The sequence below is a fragment of the Chiloscyllium plagiosum genome, unplaced genomic scaffold (genome assembly GCF_037043375.1).
Source record: "Chiloscyllium plagiosum isolate Xiang-an unplaced genomic scaffold, Cpla_swu_hap1 HiC_scaffold_18, whole genome shotgun sequence".
In the NCBI taxonomy this organism is placed as follows: domain Eukaryota; kingdom Metazoa; phylum Chordata; class Chondrichthyes; order Orectolobiformes; family Hemiscylliidae; genus Chiloscyllium; species Chiloscyllium plagiosum.
In genome coordinates, this window is record NW_028270156.1 from 27,873,440 (window position 1) to 27,896,191 (window position 22,752).

The 22,752-nt window shown below is 40.4% G+C and overlaps 1 protein-coding gene across 3 annotated transcripts in view; it reads left to right on the forward strand.

Annotated features, from left to right (window-relative positions):
* Nucleotides 1-22,752, forward strand: part of LOC122557703 (metallophosphoesterase MPPED2) — a 192,961-nt gene that overhangs the window by 14,604 nt on the left and 155,605 nt on the right. For all 3 annotated transcript variants that reach the window (XM_043705579.2, XM_043705581.2, XM_043705580.2), the window contains exon 3: nt 14,617-14,798. In XM_043705579.2, the coding sequence (XP_043561514.1) occupies nt 14,617-14,798 (182 nt within the window). The remainder of the gene's footprint in view (nt 1-14,616; nt 14,799-22,752) is intronic.

Sequence of the window (22,752 nt, forward strand, 5' to 3'; positions counted from 1 at the left end):
TTGTTTCAGCATCTGAATATCATGATTATTGTAATAGGATTTTCACTGCGGCAAGTCTCAGCAAACCCTTAAGATTGTTCAGTATGCTGGTCTAATCAATATAATTTCCTTGCTAACTGAAAAGGTACATTTCTGTATATCTTTGTTTACGTAACATCACTGTTTTGTTGAAATGAAAGGTCTTCTGTTTTGAAATATATATAATTTGGGACCATAGATTAAATTTCCTATTTTTCACTCTGTCACTTCTGCAGTTCTTATGGCATGTTACACTGTTGTCTTTGTCTTAAGGGAAACTTGGGCAGTCATGTGATAGAAACTATGTACTCTTAAGTGTGTATCAAAAATAGCTTGCATCCTTTCTTTGTGCCATGTGATATTCCACATCCAAACCTCAATGGTTAAAGTGCACAGGGATGGCTCGTGTGAAACCAGGGCGCAAGGGGACAGGAACCCCTGAGCATGTATCTCAATGGCTGCCAAGACTCAATTAACACTCTTAGAATGTATGATTTGGAGGTGCTGGTGTTGGACTGGGGTGTACAAAGTTAAAAATCACCAAACACCAGGTTATAGTCCAACAGATTTATTTGGAAGCACTAGCTTTTGGAGCGTTGCTCCACAACTTGTGGTTACTCCACAATCACCGGATGAAGGAGCAGCGCTTTGATAGCTAGTGCTTCCAAATAAACCTGTTGGACTATAACCAGGCGTTGTGTGACTAACCTTAGAATGCAGTGACTGTTGATATATAGGCAAACTCCGAAACCATATTAGATTAGAATCCCTACAATGTGGAAACAGGTCCTTCGGCCCAACAGGTCCACACCGACCGTCTGAAGAGTAACCCATCCAGACCCATTTCCGTCTGACTAATGTACCTAACACTATGGGCAATTTAGAATGGCCAATTCACCTAACCTGCACGTCTTTGGATTGTAGGAGGAAACTGGAGCACCTGGAGGAAACCCACACAGATACAGGGAGAATGTGCAAAGTCCACACAGACAGTCGCCCAAGGCTGGAATCAAACCACGGTCCCTGACGCTGTGAGGCAGCAGTGCTAACCACTGAGCCACCTTGCCGCCTGTACCACTAACATCCTGCAAATAATGCTAAGTTCTGGCTTTTGTTGGTGGTGTAGAAGCATTCTGCACATAACTTACTACTTTCCTTACTTTGCCAATAGATCTTTAACACACACCTACCTTTTATTTCTTATAAGATCTTATAAGAAGACAACTTGCGTTTAACCCTAACCCTGTTGCACCCTTCAGATGATAATGTTCTAAAAAACTTCTAAACAAATGAAGTACTTTTCAAAGTAAAATCATTGCTACAGTGTAGAAAACCAATTTGTGTGCAGTGTGCTCCCTCAAAAAGCAGTGTAGTAATGACTAGATGATCTGTTTGAATGATGCTGGCCAAGGTAAAGGAAGGAATCTCCCCTGCTCTTTTTCAAAATTGATCTTGTACACTCAGCTGAGGGGATATTCAGTGCTATGCATTAATAAAGTGGTGGTGCTTTACGAAAACAACTCTTCCTTAGCCTTGCGCTTGGTGTATCAGCTGGGATTTTATGCTCAATTATCTGGAGCAGGAGTTGAACACACGCAACTTCTGACGCAGAGTCATGAAGTATAACTGAAAGATCAGCAAAATCCCTTGGGCTTGAGCAAAACCAAAGTGGGGAAGAGAAAAGAACGCAAAAAAGTTGCTATGAATCAGAAATTTTCACCTTACCATTCAAACGAGTGAAATGTGAACTATTTTGATCTGTTGATTTTTGTAGCTGATTTTACCAGGATTGGATGGAAGTCTTTCATGAATATGAGAACTTCCATTGATCTGACATTTGCTGTATAAATAGTTTTATACCCTCTCTTCACCTCCCGGTTTGAGGGAACTGCTTGGAACTGATCAGTGTCCAGCTGCTTTAAGTTGCCAATGTCTCGTTAAAACCCAGTGAGGTATGGTAGTGGGAAACTGCGGTGCACTAATTGCTATTGAGTTCCTTGATTACTGACTTCTGGTTCACCTCACCAGCCTGCTGCTGCTGTTGTTGCTGAGTGATTTCTCTACACAGCAGTGCATTGTGCTCCATCAAGTACATGGATTTGACAGGATATGGTTCTGCTCAATAACAGTCACATGATGGCTCCTCAGAGTTCTCATAAAAAGACATCTGAAAAAAAAAGAGCTCCAGAGAATCCAAAGCCATTTTGTTCACCTCCTGTTTCTGCGGTGATTTTAAGAGTTTTTTTTGTTTGTGGAGTTCTGCTTGGTTGCAGTGTAATGTTTACAGAATTCTAGCTAACAATTTTTAGGCAGGGTGTAATGAATTAAGACTTGTTTCTTCATCCTCAGAGAATTGAAGTTGGTTTCCAGCAAATGCGCAACATATTTCCCTCAATATTGCATAGTTTTTGAGGATACACAGCACTTCTTAAAAACACACACTCTTTAATTATTGCACATACTTAAAACAGGATAAAGAAAACTTAGATATTAATGCTGGCTTTACTGCAATAATTGCTGTGCAATGAAGTGCTGGAATCTGGGTGGGGAGTTTTAAAGGAGGCTCAGAATCACAGAGTAGTTATGGTGTAGAATGAGGCCATTCACTCAATCATGTTTGCATGAGTTCTATTACCTGCCAATCTCCTGCCTTTTCCCTGCACACCATTTCTATCCAAATAATCATCCCTCCTGAATACTTCAATTGAATCTGCTCCCTCCACATTTCCAAGCAGCGCATTCCATACCCGAACCACTCGCTGTGTGAAAGGTTTTTGCTCATGCCATGCTTGCTTCGTTTGCACGAGACTTTAAATCAATGAGCTTCATTCTTTTTTTTTAAACAAGCAGAAACAGCTTCTCCTTATCTCCCCTCCCCACTTGTAATTTTGAAAACCTCGATCAAATTGCCTCTCAATCTGCTTCGCTCTAAGGAGAAGCATTTTGAACTACTTTAATCTTTCCTTACAACTAAGGTTTCTCATTCCTGGAAATGTTCTTGTAAATTGCTATTGCACTCTCTCCGATGAATTCATGTCACTCCTAAAACGTGACACCCACAACTGTAAGCAATGTTGCAACTGAAGTCAAACAAGTGTTTTGTATAAGTTCAACGTCACCTCCTTTCCCTTATACTCTATGCCTTTATTAATAACACCAAGGAAACACAGACACCCTCACACAGGGCACTTTACATCTTCGATGCATTATCTGAGACGACATGGCACCTATTGTTAAAGTTCACTTGAGAATGTATCTTTTAAAAATATGTTCTGGAATTTACATATGAAAGAACTGAAACCAACGTGGTCATTCGAAAAGATGAGAGACTTAACAAACAATCCAGGTCTTTTTCAATATATAATTCCAGTTACATCACACTGTAAACCTTTGCTATAAATTCTGTGTCTTACAATCTTATACTCCACAACCACCTGATGAAGGAGCAGTGCTCTAAAAGCTAGTGCTTCCAATTAAACCTGTTGGACTATAACCTGATGTTGTGTGATTTTTAATTTTGTACACCCCAGTCCAACACCAGCTCCTCCAAATCAAGAAGACACTATGTTTTACTAACTGCTGTCTCCACCTGTCTTGTCATCTTCAATTTATTAATTGCTCTCTCCACTCATTTTGGCACTTTAAATGATCCATGCTTGGAAACACACAGGTCCCTCTGCTCCTGCACCTCCTTTAGAATTGTACCCTCTAGTTTATATTGTCTTTCAGTGCTCTTCCAAAATGATTAAGTTCTGAAAACATTGTGACACTGTTTTTGAATGCTAGCCAAGTTGACACATGGTGTTTGTTTGAGCTGGGAGGACTGTTCAAGGCATGTTAAAATGACCTGTCAAGTGACTCATCTGTATCCAGTGTGTTTATGTTTGTGCTTCAAAGAGAAGGCACATTTTCAAATCTTAAATTAATTAAATAGATTAACAACCAGCAGATATTTTGTTTCAACAAATCTGAATTGAAACCTCGCATACATTTACGGTGTGTAAGCACAGACTCCCGTTTTGAGTTCCCACTCCCATTTTTATATTTAAATAGTTCTAGGGATGTGGTGCTGTCAATGAGGTTGACGTTTCTTAGCTCATTTCCCTGAGAACATGCTGCTGAGTCTTTTTGGACCATTGATAACAGAAAGGCTTGGTTGGCCAGCTCCAGAGGGCAATTACGTGAGAGCCTTGTTGGTATGACTTTTTCTGTGTATTCTTCGCAGGCTGTGGGTAATCGTGGCTAAGTCAGCATTTGTTGTTCACTTCTTTGTTTCATGAACATAAATCTCCAGTGCTAAGCAGTAGCTTCCTCATTTGCACAGTTTAAGATGGTTGGATCCTTGTTTAGGACAGTCTTTGGTAATGTGCAGCTTTGTTTGTGTCTTTCCACAAGTACATATGGATTTATACTGAGGCCCCAGTGGTGAAGGTTGGCTGTGCCAAGACACTGGCTGGTCTTTAGCCTGTTTGACAAGGACTCCTCTTGCTGTGGTAGTTCAAAGTGTGCAGTTTGCTACAAGGATCTTGTTAGTGACTTTTCATGCTTCCCATTCCTTCTTCCAAAGGATATCTGCTGGTGGATCTTGCTTAAAAATGTGTGGGACATCAAGATGCAAAGCAAGCCATCGGTGGATTGTGCATGTCATTGTGGAATGGGTAAGCAAAATGCAGTGCAATAGCTTGGGCTAACTTGTGGGTTTTCATAAATAGGTGAATGTATAAGGGGAGTGTTGATTGGGATTACAAGAAGCCAGGGTGGTGAGTAGAGGATTCCAGTAATGATGCACAGTGGTACATTCCGTTGAGTGTCAAGCAAATGTGTGTGATAGCCTTTGCAAGGCAAGTGCATTGTACCCTTCTCTTAAGTAAGATAGGCCAGTTGCTGATGTATGAAGTGTTTTGGCAACAACGCCGCAAATATGTGCAGAAAATTTGTCATGCGATTGTTGCTGGGTTCGATCTTTGCTGTCTTCTTCAGATAGAGTCATAGAGATGTACAGCATGGAAATGACCTTTGGTCCGACCCGTCCATGCTGACCAGATATCCAAACCCAATTTAGTCCCGCTTGCCAGCACTCAGCCCATATCCCTCCAAACCCTTCCTATCCAAATGCCTCTTAAATGTAGCAATTGTACCAGCCTCCACCACTTCCTCTGGCAGTTCATTCCATACACGTACCACGCTCTGTGTGAAAAAGTTGCCCCTTAGGTCTCTTTTATATCTTTCCTCTCTCACTCTAAATCTATGCCCTCTAGTTCTGGACTCCCCGACCCCAGGGAAAAGACTTTGTCTATTTACCCTATCCATAGCCCTCATAATTTTGTAAACCTCTATAAGGTCACCCCTCAGCCTCCGACGCTCCAGGGAAAACACCCCAGCCTGTTCAGCCTCTCCCTATAGCTCAAATCCTCCAACCTTGGCAACATCCTTGTAAATCTTTTCTGAACCCTTTCAAGTTTCGCAACATCTTTTCGATAGGAAGGAGACCAGAAATTTGAGTCACATTTCACTCCTAAATATGTTGCAGTGTGATCGTGTTTCAGTCTCTGACATGGTGTGTCAATGTTTGAGTTTTATTTTGGCACTGCCATTACAGAGAGGGCATACACTAGATATGGCTTGGAGGGAATCAGTGTGAGCCACCATGCGCTGCAGTAGTCTGCAAACTTTGTAACATCTTCCTTAAGGGTCTGGTCATGGGTGCAGAAGACTGGAACTCTGTGACACAAGAAAGTCTACCTCTTCTGTATCCTGGACCAATCTTCATTAAGATGGCAGTACTCTGCTGCCTTGAACTGCTGGATGCCTCCATGTGACCATTGGAGTCATCATGGAGGTCATGCCAAATAAGGATGTTGTGTTTCCCTTCCTAAATATCATTAGTGAACCTAATTTGGGTCTTTAATGAAAATTTGACAACCTCATGATCATTAAATGAAATTAAATTCATGCAATCCCATTGAGAGATCCGAGCCTGAAAATCTGGTCCAGTTGTATAGAGCCATGTGCCTCTTCATCAGTGTTATGCAGAGAATATACATCTCTCTTTGGCTCCTCTTAACTGTCTCCATGAGCCAAGTACCTCCTGGAATCGTAAGAGGCTTAAGATGGTCATTCTCTCTCCACTGCCACTGCTTTGTGATGTAGTTACATGGACCCAGTGGTGGTTCTTCTGAATCAAAAGTCTCTCTTCAGCTTAGCCTCGGTGACCCGGCTAAAATAATTGATACAGCACAGTCATGTCATCCAAGATGCTGCCTTTCGCCTTTTAACATATCATGTGATTTTAATTGTTTCAATACAGGTTCATCTCCAATAAATGGGCGTTAATAGTATTTGCACTTTGTCTTTCATGACATGGAAAGGGATTTATAAGAATGATGCCAGATCTGAGAGTTTGTGAATATGAGGAGAGGTGAACAAGGCTGGGGTTAAAATTAATACAGGGTTTGGTTATAAATACTTGTCACTAATTAGATTCAGTGGAGAATTCAGTAGAAGTACATTTATCCAGAGAATGGTGAGGCTGTGAACCTTCTTCGATATCTTCAAGCGGAAACTGGGTAAACGTGAGGGAGAGGATAGAAGGACACAATAATAAGGTGAGATGAAATAGGCTTGTGTGGAGCATAAGAGAAATAGTCCAAAAATCTGAAAGAACTGCGGATGTTGTAAATCAGGAACAAAAACAGAAGTTGCTGGAAAAGCTCAGCAGGTCTGGCAGCATCTGTGGAGAGAAACCAGAGTTAATGTTTCGGGTCTGGTGACCCCCTTCCTCAGAATAGTCCCGTTCGGCTGTGATGACTATTTCAGTGAAGTTGGCTTATCTAGACCATTTAGTCCATTTGTCCTGAGCAGATACTAGCACTTCAGATGGAGCAATTTACCCTTAATCCTGTTTCCCTGCATTTATTGATAACTTTTTTTGCATTTTTGTTCTTCCAATATGTACATTTTGCTTTCAGTTTATGATGTAGACTAAATTATCAATCCATTCTGGAATTTTGCCTGCCAATATGCATTATGAAAATTCCTTTTATTCTATTCCCAAAACATGATGGGAAACCTTAACACTGAAAACACAAAGGACTGCTTTACATAAAGGGTGATATGATTTCAGGCCTTGTATCCTAAAAAGAATGTGTTTGCTACTAGTGAAGTAAAAGTTTCAAGACTGAGATCAGTAGAATTTTCTGGGGATGTAGAATGTAGGATGCTATTCAATCCATTGATCTCTCCGCCCTGGAGGCTCCCTGCCTCCATTCCTGATGAAGGGCTTTTGCCCGAAACGTCTATTTTCCTGCTCCTCGGATGCTGCCTGACCTGCTGTGCTTTTCCAGCACCACTCTAATCTAGACTCTGGTTTGCCTAGTTTATCAGATAATGAGCCAAGGAGATTAGAAACCTTGACCAATCTTGATGTGTTCTATTTGCTTTAGGTACTGAACCGTTCCTTCAACATCTAAGCAAATTTGCTTCTGGACAGTATGCTCCTGGTGCAGAATAAATTCATGGTCGGAATAATATTGAGAATGCTGCTTCAGAAAATCTCACTGGAAGAAGAATTTGGTTTCATGTTAAATTTATCACACCTGCAGATGGCATTCCCAGGAGCCCCTGACCTATGCAACCATCCTGCTTTTGATCATTTTATATCTCATGCCTTGTTGCATAATTTCTTTTGTTAACAATGCTTTCTTGCGTTTCAGACTCTAGCATTTTTTTGATTCAATAAAACTTTTCTTAACAGTTCTGTGAAGTGATGGATGAAATAAGGGATAGGCACAGCGAATAACTTGGATAATCTTGGTAGGCATACAAATCTGTAGCTCAGATGTAGCTTACTGGACAACCTCTGAGTTCAGGTTTGTGGACACCAAGACTAACTGTAAAGACTTGGGAGATAATTGGCAGGTTATCTGTTCTTGTGATGTTGGTTGAGGGGGGGAAACTACTGGTCTGAATGCTGTTCTTTAAAATCCTAACAACCTAAGTTGGTTCCCAAGACTGTGCAGTACTCCCTCAGAACTGCAATTGAGTGTCCACCTAGATTATAGGCACAGGTCTCTTGGAGTGGTGCTTGAACAAAACACTTTTCAGTTTGGGCATAGATACTTCCAACTGTTCCATGATTGCCTGCCTCAGACAATGTCATCTTGTTTTGCCTTTTCAGAATTGTGTTGGCACACCACTTCGTTATTAGACCTCAGTCAGGTAATGCATGTGACTGCCTTATGCATCAGCAATCCAGTGGACTGCATTCGTTTTGCTACTGTGGACTCATGGTAACTACGTTGACGACTCATTGCTGCAAATTGATGACTCGTTGATTGAGTGTGCATTCAGTCTTTGAGACATGAGGGGCATTGATTCCCAGTGGAATCCTGGACTCAAACCATGGGTACACAGTTATATCAATGCTGTCGGTGTAAATTAGGTGCACAACTGGTAGTTCATGCCTACCAAGTTTCCCAAACTAAACTCATCCCACTTGCCAGTGCTTGGTCCATATCCTTCCAAACCTGTTGTCGTCTTGTACTTATTCAAATGTCTTTTAAACGTTGTAACCATATTCACATCCACCACTTCCTTTGGCAGTTCATTCCACACACTAACTGCTCTTTTTTTAAAAATAAAGTTGCCCTTCATGTCCTTTTTAAATCTTTCTCCTCTCACTTTAAAAATATGTTTTTAAGTTTTGAACTCCCCCACCTTATCTATGCCTCTCATGATTTTATAAACCTCTGTAAGGTCAGTCTTCTTTGCTCCAGTGAAAGAAGTCCCAGCCTTGTTCAACTTATTTTTATAACTCAGATCCTCCATTTCCAGCAAATCCTGGTAATTCTTTTCTGAGGCCTCTCCAATTTAATAATATCCTTCTGATAAGACGGTGACTAGAACTGCAACAGTACTCCAGAAGAGGCCTCACTGATGTGCTATACAACTTCATTATGATGTCCCAACTCACATACTCAAAGGTCTGAGCAACAAAGGCAAGTGTGCTAAAAGCCTTATAATAAAAGGATATGAATTAACTTTCCCCAACCACTCTCCTTTCTAAAATTCCATCAGGGAGGGAGCCTCACGGTTCAGTGTTAATCAATAATTGATTTTGTTAGATACCAGCGAACTAATTCCTTTGTTTGTGCTGTGCACTTTCACTTACAGAGATGATCGACCATCAATGATATAATCCTGAGCATTTTAGGAGAATCTTGACTCTTTTGCAACTGGTAGTGAAGTGAGTGGGAAATTGCTTGATGCTTTTGCAGCATTCAGTCTGCTGTTTGAAATGGGCTGGTTTCTCTGCTGAAATAACAAATTGAGGAATAGCATTGAAAAAGCATTCTACTTTTCTGTTGACAGTGCCAAGACTACAATACTATCAGAAAGTCAGTGCCAAGACTACAATACGATCAGGAGGCTAGTTCGCATATTGAACCTCTTTGAAAACACGCTTTCCAAATGTGTTTCACTTTCACTACTCTTTCCCCATAGCCCTGCAGTTCTTTTCTCTTTCAAGTATGTATCCAGTTCTCTTTTGAAAGTTGCAACTGGATCTGCTATCATCAGCCTTGCAGTTGATTCCATATCATACTGTTATGATCCCAGCTAGTGATAATACTGATCAGGTCATCCTGTAGAATGAAACCTGGCTTAATAAATTTTATATTCTTCTAGTTGGTTAATGTGGTGGCTAATCACTGAAACATATTCACTGAGGACGCAAATGTACTTTAACAACAAACGTAAGTTTGCTATGTAAAAGAAAAAATAAGCAGATAAAGCTACATGTTTTAGAAGACAATTAGAGCTTAACAGAAATATCAATCAAAGTTTCAGCCTGTTTCCTAGCACCATCAATTACAGCAACTCATTCCTAGAGAAATGTAGAGGGGCTTGGGCCTTTCTTCTGAAGTCAAAAGCAAGTTAATTGTCTTAATCTGTTTACTCTACTTGTCATAAATCCAACAGTGTAAATATTTTATCATTGCAAACCTCTAAGTTTCTCCCCAATGTTTGACTGTAGTTCTTTGTTTTCTTGGAATTGATGCATGTAGTCCAAGTGACTTTCTGACACGTTTAAAAAATATTAATACAACTGACCAAAATCTATTTGCGTCCAATAGACCAAAGGTTATCAGATATATTCAATACCTTTGTCACACAGTGCAGTCTATTTTCTTCATATTAATCTTATCGCAAAGACCTTATTCTACTTGTGAGTTATGTGTTTGAATAAATTTGGAGTATTCTGTCATTTTCTCCATAGTCTCTCAAACTTCTTTGTTTAGAGTTACAACTAAATCTGCTTTCACAAATTTTTCGAGCATTCCAGGTTACAATTTGCTGCATAAATTAACTTTGCAGCATCTCACTACTTGAGGTTTTGCCATTCACCTTAACTCCATATACCTTAATTGCTGATCTTTTTGCCTGTGCGCGATATTTCTCCTATTTTCTTTATTACACACCTCTTGGGTCTCCATTTAATTATCTTCTCTTAACTCCCTTTGTTGTAAAGATGACAGTGACATGTATTTATCAAGCCATCTTCTTCTCAGACATGCCAATTTTGGCAACCGTTGTAAAGTATGCAACAGCCAATTTCCAAACAGCAATTTGACAATAACCAGGTAATATATTTTTTAGTGACGCTAGTTAAGGGATAAATATTGGTCAGGACCAGAGAGAGCTTCTCAGCTGTTCTTAAATAGTGTGCTGGCAAATAGAACCACAGTTTCATAACTGTTCCAAAAGGTGGCATCTGCACTAGTGCAACACTCTGTACTGGTAGCATCAGCTTGAGCCTGTTTAGTAGAGACTTGAGCCCACAGTCTTTTTGACTGAGCAGTGAAAGAGTGCTACCCATTGAGTCAGAACTGGTAAATGGGCAGGCTTACAAGGCTTTCATCCTTATATGAACATGGCCTGAAGGTGATTCTATTAAGCTGTCGAGGATTGAAAAGGTAGAGTGTCTGTAAATCTGAAACAATACCTCAAACTAAACCACAATATGCAACAAAAGAATGCAAGCTCATGCTAGGGAAAAGCAAAGTTAGGATTGATGCTGACACTTCCTTCACATAACGATTGACCAATGCGTGGAATGATATCCAGGTAAGGTTGCAACAAAAAAACATGGCAGCATTGAAGAAACCATTGAGAGTCATAATGAGACACAACAGAAATGTATTGTGGAACAGGACACGGCCATTGAGCCCTTCATGCCTGTTCTGTCATTCATTATATCATGGCTGATCATCTAACTCAGTATCCTGTTGTTCCTATCTTTCCCCTCCATGTTCATTGATTGCTTTAGCCCAAATGCTGTATCCAATTCCTTCTGGAAAACACACAATGTTTTGGCCTTGACAGCTTTCTGTGGTGCATATTCCACAGACTGACCTCTCTCTGGATGGAGAACTTTCTCTTCATCTCAGTCCTAAATAGAGTTGACCTCTATTCTGCCTTTGAAAGCACCCTTCCTGCATTTACTCTGTGTAGCCCTGTTAGAATTTTATAGGTTTCTGTGAGATGTCCTCTCATTTTTCTAAACTCCACTGAATATAATCCAGTAACCAATTCAACCTGTCCTCATATGTCAGTACTGTCATCCCAGGAATTAGTCTGGTAAACTAAGGAAGACAATGGCATCTGCCAACCAGTTTTCAATCCATCTTAATATATTTATCCCCAATCCTGTGTGTTTTAATTTTATGAGGTAATCTCTTATGTGGAATTTTTTCGAAGATCACTGAGTCCAAGTGAACTTCATCTACTGGTTTCCCCATATCAACTCTACTAGTTACATTCTCCAAGAATTCCAGTAGATTTATTGAGTATAATCTCTCTTTTGTAAAACTGGGCTGACGCTGTCCACTGGTTTCCAAATGCTCAACCATTCTTTTGTAATTGCACCTAGTATTTTTGCCTCTATTAATGTCAGGTCTATAATTCTGTTTTCTCTCAGCCTCCATTCTTAAATAATGGGGTTATGTTAGATGCTCCAGCCTGTAAGAACCGTTCCAGAGTCTAAAGTATCTTGGAAGATGACTGCCAACATATACACTATGTCTAGGGTCACTTTCTGAAATATTCTAAGATGTAGATTATCTCTGGCTCTGGGGATCTATTGGTCTTCAGTCCCCTCAGTTTCCCCAGTACCTCTTCCCTGATTTGCTCTGGTAGTTCTTGCTCATTATACAGTGTGTTCCTTGATATTTCTGTTATGTTACTACTGTCCTGTGAACACAGAACCAAACTATGTATTTAGTTGCAAGTGAGGACTGCAGATGCTGAAGATCACAGTCAGGAGAATGGTGCTAGAAAAGCACAGCAGGTCAGGCAGCATCCAAGGAGCAGAAGAATCACCGTTTTGGGCATAGACCCTACATTGCTGATAATGGACTTATGCCCAAAACGTCAATTTTTCTGCTCCTCAGATGCTGCCTAACCTGCTGTCCTTTTCCAACACCACACTTCCGAATCTTATTCCCATACTCGATTATCCCTTTCTTAATCAATTCCTTTGTCCTCCTTTGTTGAGTCCTCACTCTCCTCAGGTCTGTTGTATTTTTCTGGCCAATCTGTATGCCTCTTTCTTGGATCTAATGCTATCTCTAATTTCCCTCGTAAACCTTGGTTTGGTACCTTTTCCATTTCATTTTTGTACCAGCAGGAACAAAATTATGTTGCAGTTCACCATGCACTCTTTAAATATATTTGCCATTGCCTTTCTGCTTTCATCCCTTTTGAGTAAGGTTTCCTAATCTCACATAGCCAATCCTCATCAGAGTTTTCCTCCATTTAGATTCAGGACCCTAGTCACAGAATCAACTATGTCACACTCCATATTGATATGATTGTCTATCATATTATGGTTGATGGTTCTCAAAGAGCCTCTCACAACTAGATTGCTAATTATTTACAGAATTCCGAGAGTACCGAAAGAGGCCATTTGGCCCTTTGAGTCTACACTGACCCTCAGAAGGGCATTGACCCAGACACCACTCCCCACCCCATCCCTGAAATCCTGCATTTGCCATAGCTAACCCATCTAGCCTGCACATCTCTGGACACTACGGGGCAATTTAGCATGGCCAGTCAACATAATGTGCACATCTTTGGACTGTGGGAGGAAACTGGAGCATCCGATAGAAACCCATGGAGACTCCACACAGACAGTTACCCAAGGCTGGAATCAAACCCTGGTCCCTGACACTGTGAGACAGCAGTGCTAAGCGCTGAGTCACTCTGCTGTTCCTTTGTCATTACAAAATACCCAGTCTAGAATGACCTCTTTAGTTGGTTCTTCAATGTATCCCCTATGCACCCCACAAATTCCTTCTCCATGGTATTGTTACTAATTTGGTTTGCCCGATTTAACATAGAACATAAAGCAGTGCAGCACAGGAACAGGCCCTTCAGCCCACTACATCTGTGCCAACCATGTTGCCATTCTAAACTAATCCCATTTGCCTGCAGATGGTCCTTCTCCCTGATTTATAAGTCACACATAATTGCAGATGTTCCTTTTATTGTATGCACCTCTAATTTCCTGTTTAATATCATTCCCAATATCACCGCTTGAATTTAGTGTGGTCTGCATGCCTTTCTCTACTCATACAGGTAACTTTCCTCACTATTGCATTCATTTCCTGTTTAAACAACAGTCCATCTCCACCACCATTTCCTTTTATGTCTGTCCTACATAAATTGTGAATACTCCTGAATATACTCCTGAATACTCCAGGAATCTGAAATCCTCCCCTTCACCATCTCTTCAGCTACCTACTCACCTAATATATCCTGCTATTTCTCCTCTGATTAATACGCTAATAGTAATCCTGAGATAGCTACCTTTGAACTCTTACTTTCTGACTTACTTCCTAACTCCCTACTTTCTGCTTTTAAGACCTTATCCTGTTCTTTTTTAACCTCTGTTGTTTGTACTGAATGAATTACAATGAGCTGAAAGGTCTTTTGTTGTGCTGAATTCTTGTTTTTTTTCCCCTGCTCTTGGTAAGTAAAAAAAGATTCTCCATTACATTACAACATTCCCTGAGTAACTGAAATGTAACCTCATTTTCTGTACTTATTATGCTCCTGTAGTTTTTAATGGGTTAATAAATCACATGTTCTATTTTCTTAAATATAAAACAGGCGCACAGTGCTGTCATGGGCTGAGAAACCTTTTCCTGGTATTAAAAAAAATTGAATTGATTTCTCCTTGTCTGAAAAATGTTAAATTAATTGTTGAACAGCATTGGGTGCAGTTTCTGAAGTGACTTTAATTAGAGTATAATTTTTAATGAGGTATTGTAAATCATTTGTAATTGCATTTTAATTTATTAAAAAAAGGACATGGATCCTAACGCAGCCCATGTTTTAATTCCCTACTCTCTGATTGACCTCTGTGTGAGTGTGCGCGCGCGCACACATCAGTGGAACATTTTTGCAATTTAAAGGTTAATTAATGCTAACGGGTCTGCATTTCTGTCTGGACTGGTCACTAATGAGCAAGTGGCAGCTATATTAATGTCTTGTTAATGCCATGATTTTGTCTCTTTATCTTATTGTGCATGCACTTAGGGTTGACCCTGTCCCATATGACACTCCGAAACCAGCAGGCCACACACGATTTGTCTGCGTCTCAGACACACACTCCCGAACAGATGGCATTCAGATGCCGTATGGGGACATTCTGCTTCACACGGGTGATTTTACAGAGCTGGGACTCCCCACGGAGGTTAAGAAGTTCAACGATTGGTTAGGTAAGAGTCCTTTTTTCCTCGATCGCTCTTTGTGACCCTAATTAACCTCTGTTGTACAAATGCCATTCACAATTTTGATAATTAAATCAAAGCGTCTGACTACAAGTTGCTACAGTGGGATTCTAGTGAGCAAAGTCTTTATCTTTCTTTTGCCTTCCTGTTCCTCTTAGGTCCACCCCAATGAAGTATTCTTCAAAAAGAGTTCCTTATCATAGTCATGAACACTTGAGTTTGGGGATGGGGGAATTCAGGGCTGACTTATGCTTCATGCGGGGAGAGAGCCGCATCTCAAACATTTATTTTGCACTTTTGCCCTGTCCCAAATTATTGAAGGTAATGGGAGGAAAGAAAGTGCCCCCCTTTTCCAGGTTAGATGTTGTTGAATTTAAATGGAGAAATGCACTGTCTGTTTTTCTTTCCTTCTCTGAAGTAGCGCCTCTTCCCAAGGGATAAAAGACTATTTCTTCTTGAGTTAGCATATCAGTTACCCACTTGAAATCATCTGTCATGAATTGAAGAGGTTTCATACCTTGCATGTCTGGATTAAAACCAGTGCCCAAGCCAAGAGGAAGACCTCTTTGGAATTTAAAACAGTGTGAGAGAATGGGAGATTAGACATTCAACTGCTTCCATTATTCAATGAGGTAATGACTGATTTGGATCTTAACTCCATATTCCCGCCTTGGCTGATATCCCTTAATGCTCCTGTGCCTACAGATGAGTTGTTCTTTGACATGAAATGATTGATTCAGTTAGCACCTGCAGCTTTTTGTGGAAAATCCTTTGCCCTGATAAATGTTTCTGAATTTCTCACCTGAATTCCTGCCTATGATTTTGCCTTTATGTTCCTTTGCCGATGAGTTTGAAGATAATGGGGAAAGACGGAAGCCTTTCAAAATCTAATTCAGGCCACTTACCCCCTCTCAATCTGTTAGAAATATTTATGGGACAGAGGCATTGGTGACCTGCCTGCCCTCGGCCCTATGAGACCCTTTAGGGGCCAGTGAATGGCCATTTGTAGTCCTCATCTCGCCACTGTCAGTATTGATAAGTGTGTTCCTACCCCAGCACTGCTTGTCTGTATCTTGGTAAATTTCTCCAGGCCTCATGACCCCCTCCAAGCTCTGGAGTTCCTCTGGCCTCTTGTGTACGCCATATTCCTTCACCTCCACCATTGGTAACCATGCCTTCATCTGCTTGGGCTGTAAGGTCTAGAATCTTCCCACCTCTCTCCCCCCTCTCTCCTCATTTAAGATGCATTTAAAAACTCATATCTTTCACCAATCTTTTGGAAACCTGTTCCGATAACTTTGGCGCAGTCACAGATTTGCCTTGCTAGATTCTCCCATGTGTTACACGGCTTTAAAGGTGCTTTCCCACTGCAATTTGCTGCTGCTGTCGTCGTCAGGAGCGTTGACCCCAACCTGTTGTGCCAATGAACTGATGCTTTGCGGTGATATTACATTGCGGTAATAGTGCCAGTGCAGTCTCACTGAGAGGGGCAGGGGCCTGGCTGAGGAATGGGAGGCTCAGTGGGTGAAATGATGCAGAGTGACACTTGTGAAAGGGACTGTCACGCCACCTTTCCTCACAGCAACCTCAGGTTTTTGCACTTAGTTCTGAGGAGCAAGTCTCACCGGCTATATGCAGAGCTTTATTGGCAAGTCTCATTGCACTAAGTGTGTCAGTTAGCACATGTTGCTGTCTCCCCATACCCCTGGATACCTTCAGCTCGAAGAACTATATCCAACTCCTTCTTGTAACCATTCCATTTGGACTCAATTGCTTTCTGTGGCAGAGACTTCCACAGATTCTCCACTGTCTGGGTGAAGAAATTTCTCCTCATCCCAATCCTAAATGGCCTACTCCGTACCCTTAAACTCTGATCCCTGGTCCTGGGTTCCTTAGTAATCGGGAACATCCTTTGTATGTTTACCCTGTCTAATATTGTTCGAGTTTTGGGCACTGTAACAGAAGGAATAAATGGTTAATGGAAAACCGTAGAATGGAAACTTATTAAGTTCTACCCGTACAGATAAGGTAACAGATATAACTTGTCTTATTTATAGTTACCTACCTCTGGCCCAGCAACACACTGATGTAAGACTCTCACTCCTATACATAAATTCTTCCATGGTCTCTTACTTTCCTATCTTTGTAACTAAATGCAGTCATCAACTGTTCATATGTTTTGACATGGAGTCCTCTCCCCAAATCTCTCTGTCACTGCAGCTCTCTCCATTTCTTCTCATCTTAAGATGTTTGTTAGAACTGACCTCTTTGACCCAACTTTTGATCACCTTCTCTAATAATTCCCTTGCATTGCTCAGTGTCAAATTCTTGCTTGATAATTGTCCAGTGAAGCACCGTTGGCTTTACTATGTTAAGGCTATCCATTCAAATATCAGTCGTTGTAGTCCGCCTCATCTTTTTGATTCCCATTGGATAATGCACATTCAGACTCAGTTTCTCTTCAGTTCTTGGGTTCTGTGCCGTAGGTAAACTGGACAACAGGCCAGTGCACGTTTCAGTAACACTTTCCTCCTACAGTAACTGTATGCTGTCAGCTCATGAGATGACTTATACTCCAGCCCTGTTGAGAAAGTATCCCTCACTCCCATCCTCCAAATATTGAATACATAATCGATTTGCGGGAACTTCACAGTTCGCAATTCCACCAAATCAAGAGCTTTATTTTCAAAATTATTTTAACAGGTTGTGCTCACCAGTTACCCTCCCCCATCCCAGTAAACAAACAGGCGAATTGTTGCTTTGGGTGTCTGTTTCCCAATTGTTCTTTTATGCTCATGATCGAAGGCCTTTATTGCACATTCAGTGCCTGAGAGTTAAAAGCCTTTTAGGCTGTTAGTGAAACAATAGGAATGCACCAATGAGTGGTGGGTTGTGCAGTGTAATGTGGTGTTTGCTAATACTGCTATCACTTTTGAAGTGGTGAGTTACATTTGTTCTCCTTAAAGAACAATGCAGAACTACTATTCTTGCTGTAATTTCTATTGTCATGTAGCCAGAAGCCCATTGCAGGTTGTGAGAAATTTATGTAGATAGTTGAGCACTATACAACAGAAGATTTTTAGTAAGAGACCGTTAAATATTAGTTTTCTCTTCGTTGAGATTATCTGTGAGTAGAATTTTGATCAGTGAGTGGAAGGTAATATAGGCTTCATGTGATCATTCAATTTATTATTAATAACAGAGTTGTGATTAGGCAGTGGAGTTGTCCATCTCCAGTGATTTTGTTGTTTCAACATCATGTAAAAGAAGCACCTTTCCAACTCCGAGATGTGAAGTTGGGAATCAGTAGCATGGTGGCAAAAGTCATTGGATTAATAATCCAAAGGCCCAGTTTACTATTCTAGGGACATGGGTTCAAGCTCCTGCAAGTCGGTGGTGAAATTTAAATTCACTTAAATTTGGAATTAACAGCTATTTAAGTGGTATCCTGGGCTGGCCTAATGTAACTGCAGGCAAACATGCATGAGAGTGATTCTTTACTGTCATCTGAAATGGCCTCAGCCACTCCGTTCAGGGGCAATTCCCCACATGCAACAAATGCCAGCCTTGCCGGTAACACCCACATACCATGAAAGAATAAAGAGAATGGACTTCTGAAATGGAACCACAGTTGTAATGTCTAAATGCACAGTGAAGCATCAAACTGCAGTGTGATAATGACCAAGTAATATATTTTGTGATATTGATTGAGAGATAAGTATTCTGCAGTCTTTGTGCAGTCCATTTAAGTAATATTTAGCTCCTTTATTCTTGTTGCCTTAATACATAAAATCACATTTTTCAATTTTATATTCCACATGCCAAAGTTTTGCCATTCATTCAATCTGTCTATATCCTTCTGTAGACTGTGACCACCACTAGTGGCCATCTATGTTTGCATTACCCGCAAACTTGGTGATAATACGTAGACGAGGGTCATTCAAGTCATTAATATGCATTGCAAACAATTGTGGCAATAGTATTGATCTCCATGGCACTCCCATTCATTAGTGCTTTTCACCTTGAAAATGCCCCCTCTATCTAAACCTCTGTCTTTTATTAGTTAGTCAATCCTTAACCATTGCTAATGCTCTATCCCCAACACTCTTATCTATTAAGTCAACTTATGGTGTTTGATAAGATACCACACGTTTGGAAATCCAAGTGTTTTATGTCCACTGGCTAACCGTTATTTATCCTGCTTGTTACCACCTCAATGAATTTTAATACATTAGTCTGGCGTGAAGCCATGCTGACTGCTTGACTAGATTACATATTTTCAAATGCCCTGCTATTACATCTTTTATAATAGACTCTTAACATTTTCCCAATGACAGTTATTAAGTAAACTGGTCTATAGATATTTTGTCCCTCTCTCTCCTTAAGACATTGGTACGGCTGTAAATGATCCTCCAGCATCATTTTGTAGAAGATTAGAGGAGGTTTCTTTGATGCCATGAACAATATTTATCCCTTGAACAACATGATTATCTGATCATTATCTCATTGCGGTTTTGTGGGAGCTCACTGTGCACCAATTGACCATCATGTTACCTACATTACAACGGTGACTACATGACTTTATTGCTGAAAAGCACTTTCAGGTATTCAGTGGTTGCTGAAAATTTCTCTTTATTAATGCCAAATTTTTTAGCCTACACTTTCCCAAATTTCATTTAACCTTGTGTGATAACCCTTTAGTCCTGTACATAACAGATATGTGCCATGATATGGTGTGATTTTCAGGAAAACTTTAGAAGCTGTACTTAAAAAAAAATTTAATTATTTGCTTGAAGTCTGTCTGCACAGAAAATGGAATCACATATTGACATATTTAAAAGTAATGTTCGATTGCACTCAACTATAGTCTGAACAATCAACCTTGAGAGTGGCAAATGTAATTTATTTGCAATAATTGTATTTTGCTTTCTTACTGCTCAATATACAGTAAGCTGATTTCAACCTTCCATTTCTTTTTGATTAGTGAAAAAGTGCCACATAAATTGATCTGTGATGCACACAGGGGATATTCCAGAATTTCAAAGACTGAGGGATGGCTTTTATTATTAAATTGTAGAGGATTATGCCAACCTCTGCTATAGTTTCGGGCTACCCAGTATCTCACAAAAAGAAGTTAAGTCTATAACTTGTTTATTAAGGGAAAGTATTAAGGTTTTTTTAATAGTGTTTGGCCTTTAAGCAGCTGAGAGTGTAATATACTGTTTGTTGTGATATTATTAACCCATTCACTTAGGGAAACTGTAGAAAATGATATCCTTCTTGCTTGTTCCACATACAAAGAATGGTCTTCCCAACCATAAAAGAGAATTGCCTCAGAATAAAATTATTAGTCACATGGGAACACAAGAACACCATTCAGCCCCTTGAATCTGTTCTATCATACAATTAGATTATGTCTGATTTATATTTTTCTTCCAATAACCTGCCTTGATTCTGTCAATTCTTAATACCCTTGTCTAACAATAATCTACTGATGACTCAATTTTGAAATTATCATTTTAGGGAATAGAGTTCTAGATTTTGACTGCTTTTGGTGTGAGGAACTGTTTTCTGATAACACCTGTCCTGAGATTTTACCTTTTTTCAGATTCTTTCCCCAACAGACCAAATATCTGTGCTATCATCTCTTCTTGGAGAAAGTGAGGACTGCAGATGCTGGAGATCAGAGCTGAAAATGTGTAGCTGGAAAAGCGAAGCAGGTCAGGCAGCATCCAAGGAACAGGAGAATCGACATAAGCCTGAAGAATGGCTTATGGCCGAAACGTCGATTCTCCTGTTCCTTGGATGCTGCCTGACCTGCTGCGCTTTTCCAGCAACACATTTTCAGCTATCATCTCTTTTTGTCATCTTTAATCACTTCAATGATATCATCCCTTAATCTTCGAGACATGAGGCAGTTCAAACCTAGTCTGTGTAACCTGATTTTGTAATTTAATCCCATTTGACTTTGTGTCATTCTAGTGGATCTACATTCCATTCCTTCCATGGCCAGTGTATACTTCCTAAGATGCAGTGTGCAGAGCTGAACACAGTTATCCCAGATAGGGTCCAACCAGACATTTATATATCTAATATATATCTTTCATCCCTTATCTTGAAGGCCTCTTGAAATAAACGTATTAGGTTTTTACATTTTTTGTTTATTTTAATTCTCAGTACATTTTGAAGTTGCATTTTATCTGATTGATGTTCCCGCAGGGTATTTTTACACAGGGCACTTTCCTTAGCTAAGGAGGATTCATTGGTAGTTCTTGATTATGTTTATCAGATTTTGTAGGTCTTCAGAATACGCAAGAGAATTTCCTCAGTCCTGAGCTTTGCTACTTTTGAAACTGGGTTTGTCCTGCTCATTCCTGCTCTATCTGTAGGTTCAGGGTGACTGCAGCTGACTTGCTACAAGAGGTCAATTGAGCTATTATCAGTATGGCCATGCAATGGTCATGATAACAGGCTTAACAGCTGATGGCTTGATAGCTGTGTATCCCAAATCTCAATTTATATAAATCTGGCCACTGTTTTCAGCATGATGAAAAGTTAATGAGTTTTGAGAAGTTTTGTAGCTCAGTTGAGGTTCTGAATGTAGGTTTGCTCGCTGAGCTGGAAGGTTCATTTTCAAACGTTTCATCACCATACTAGGTAACATCATCAGTGAGCCACCGGATGAAGGGCTGGTGGCATGGCCCGCTTTCTATTGATGTGTTTAGGTTTCCTTGCCTTGGTGATGTCATTTCCTGTGGTGACATCATTTCTGGTGGTGATGTCATTTGGTGCTCTTTTTCTCAGGGGACGGTAAATGGGATCCACATCAATGTGTTTGTTAATAGAGTTCCGGTTGGAATGCCATGCTTCTAGGAATTCCTGTGCGTGTCTCTGTTTGGCTATGTAATGCAGAAATTCAAACAAACAGCTCTGCCAACTATCCAACTGAAACTTTGGCTCCACTACGTGGATGACACCTTTGTCATTACTAAGAGAAACAAATTAGAAGAATCCTTCAAGACCATCAATAATACCCTTACTGGAATAAAATTCACGAAAGAGGAGGAAAACAACAACAAACTGCCATTCCTAGATGTTGCAGTAGAGCAAACAGCCAATGGGGATCTTCAAACCAGCATCTATAGAAAAACAACACATACTGACCAAATACTGAACTACAGAGGCAATCATCCCAACACCTACAGTCGGAGTTGCGTTAGAACATTATTTCAACGAACCACTACACACTGCAGCACAGAGGAACTGCGCAGAGGAGAAGAAAATCACCTATACAGTGCATTTAAAAAGAACAGGTACCCAATGAACGCAGTTCACTGATTCCTCAACAAGCAGATGAAACATGTCCAGAAACCCTAGTCACTCTCCCCTACATCAAAGCCATCTCAGAAATGGCTACTCAGACCTCTTGGCATCATGGTAGCCCACAAATCCACCAACTCACTAAAACAGCAGCTGAGGAACTTAAAAGACCCTTTCAGACAAGAACCAAAACTAATGTCATTTACAAAATAACCTTGCAAGAACTGTAACAAACACTACATTGGGCAAACGGGCAGAAAGCTAGCCACCAGGATACATGAACATCAACTAGCCACAAAAGAAACCCACTCTCACTAATATCCTTGCATACAGATGAGGAAGGATACCACTTTGACTGGCACAACACATCCATACTAGGGCAAGGCAAACAGAGACACGCACGAGAATTCCTCGAAGCAAGGCATCCCAACCAGAACTCTATCAACAAACACACATTTGTTGGATTCCATTTACCACCCTGTGGGAAAAAGAACAGGAAATGACATCACCACAGGAAATGAAATCACCATCCAAAGAAACCTAAACACATAAATAGAAAGTGGGCCATGCCACCAGCGCTTCATCTGGAGGCTCACTGATGTTACCTTGTATGGTAACAAAA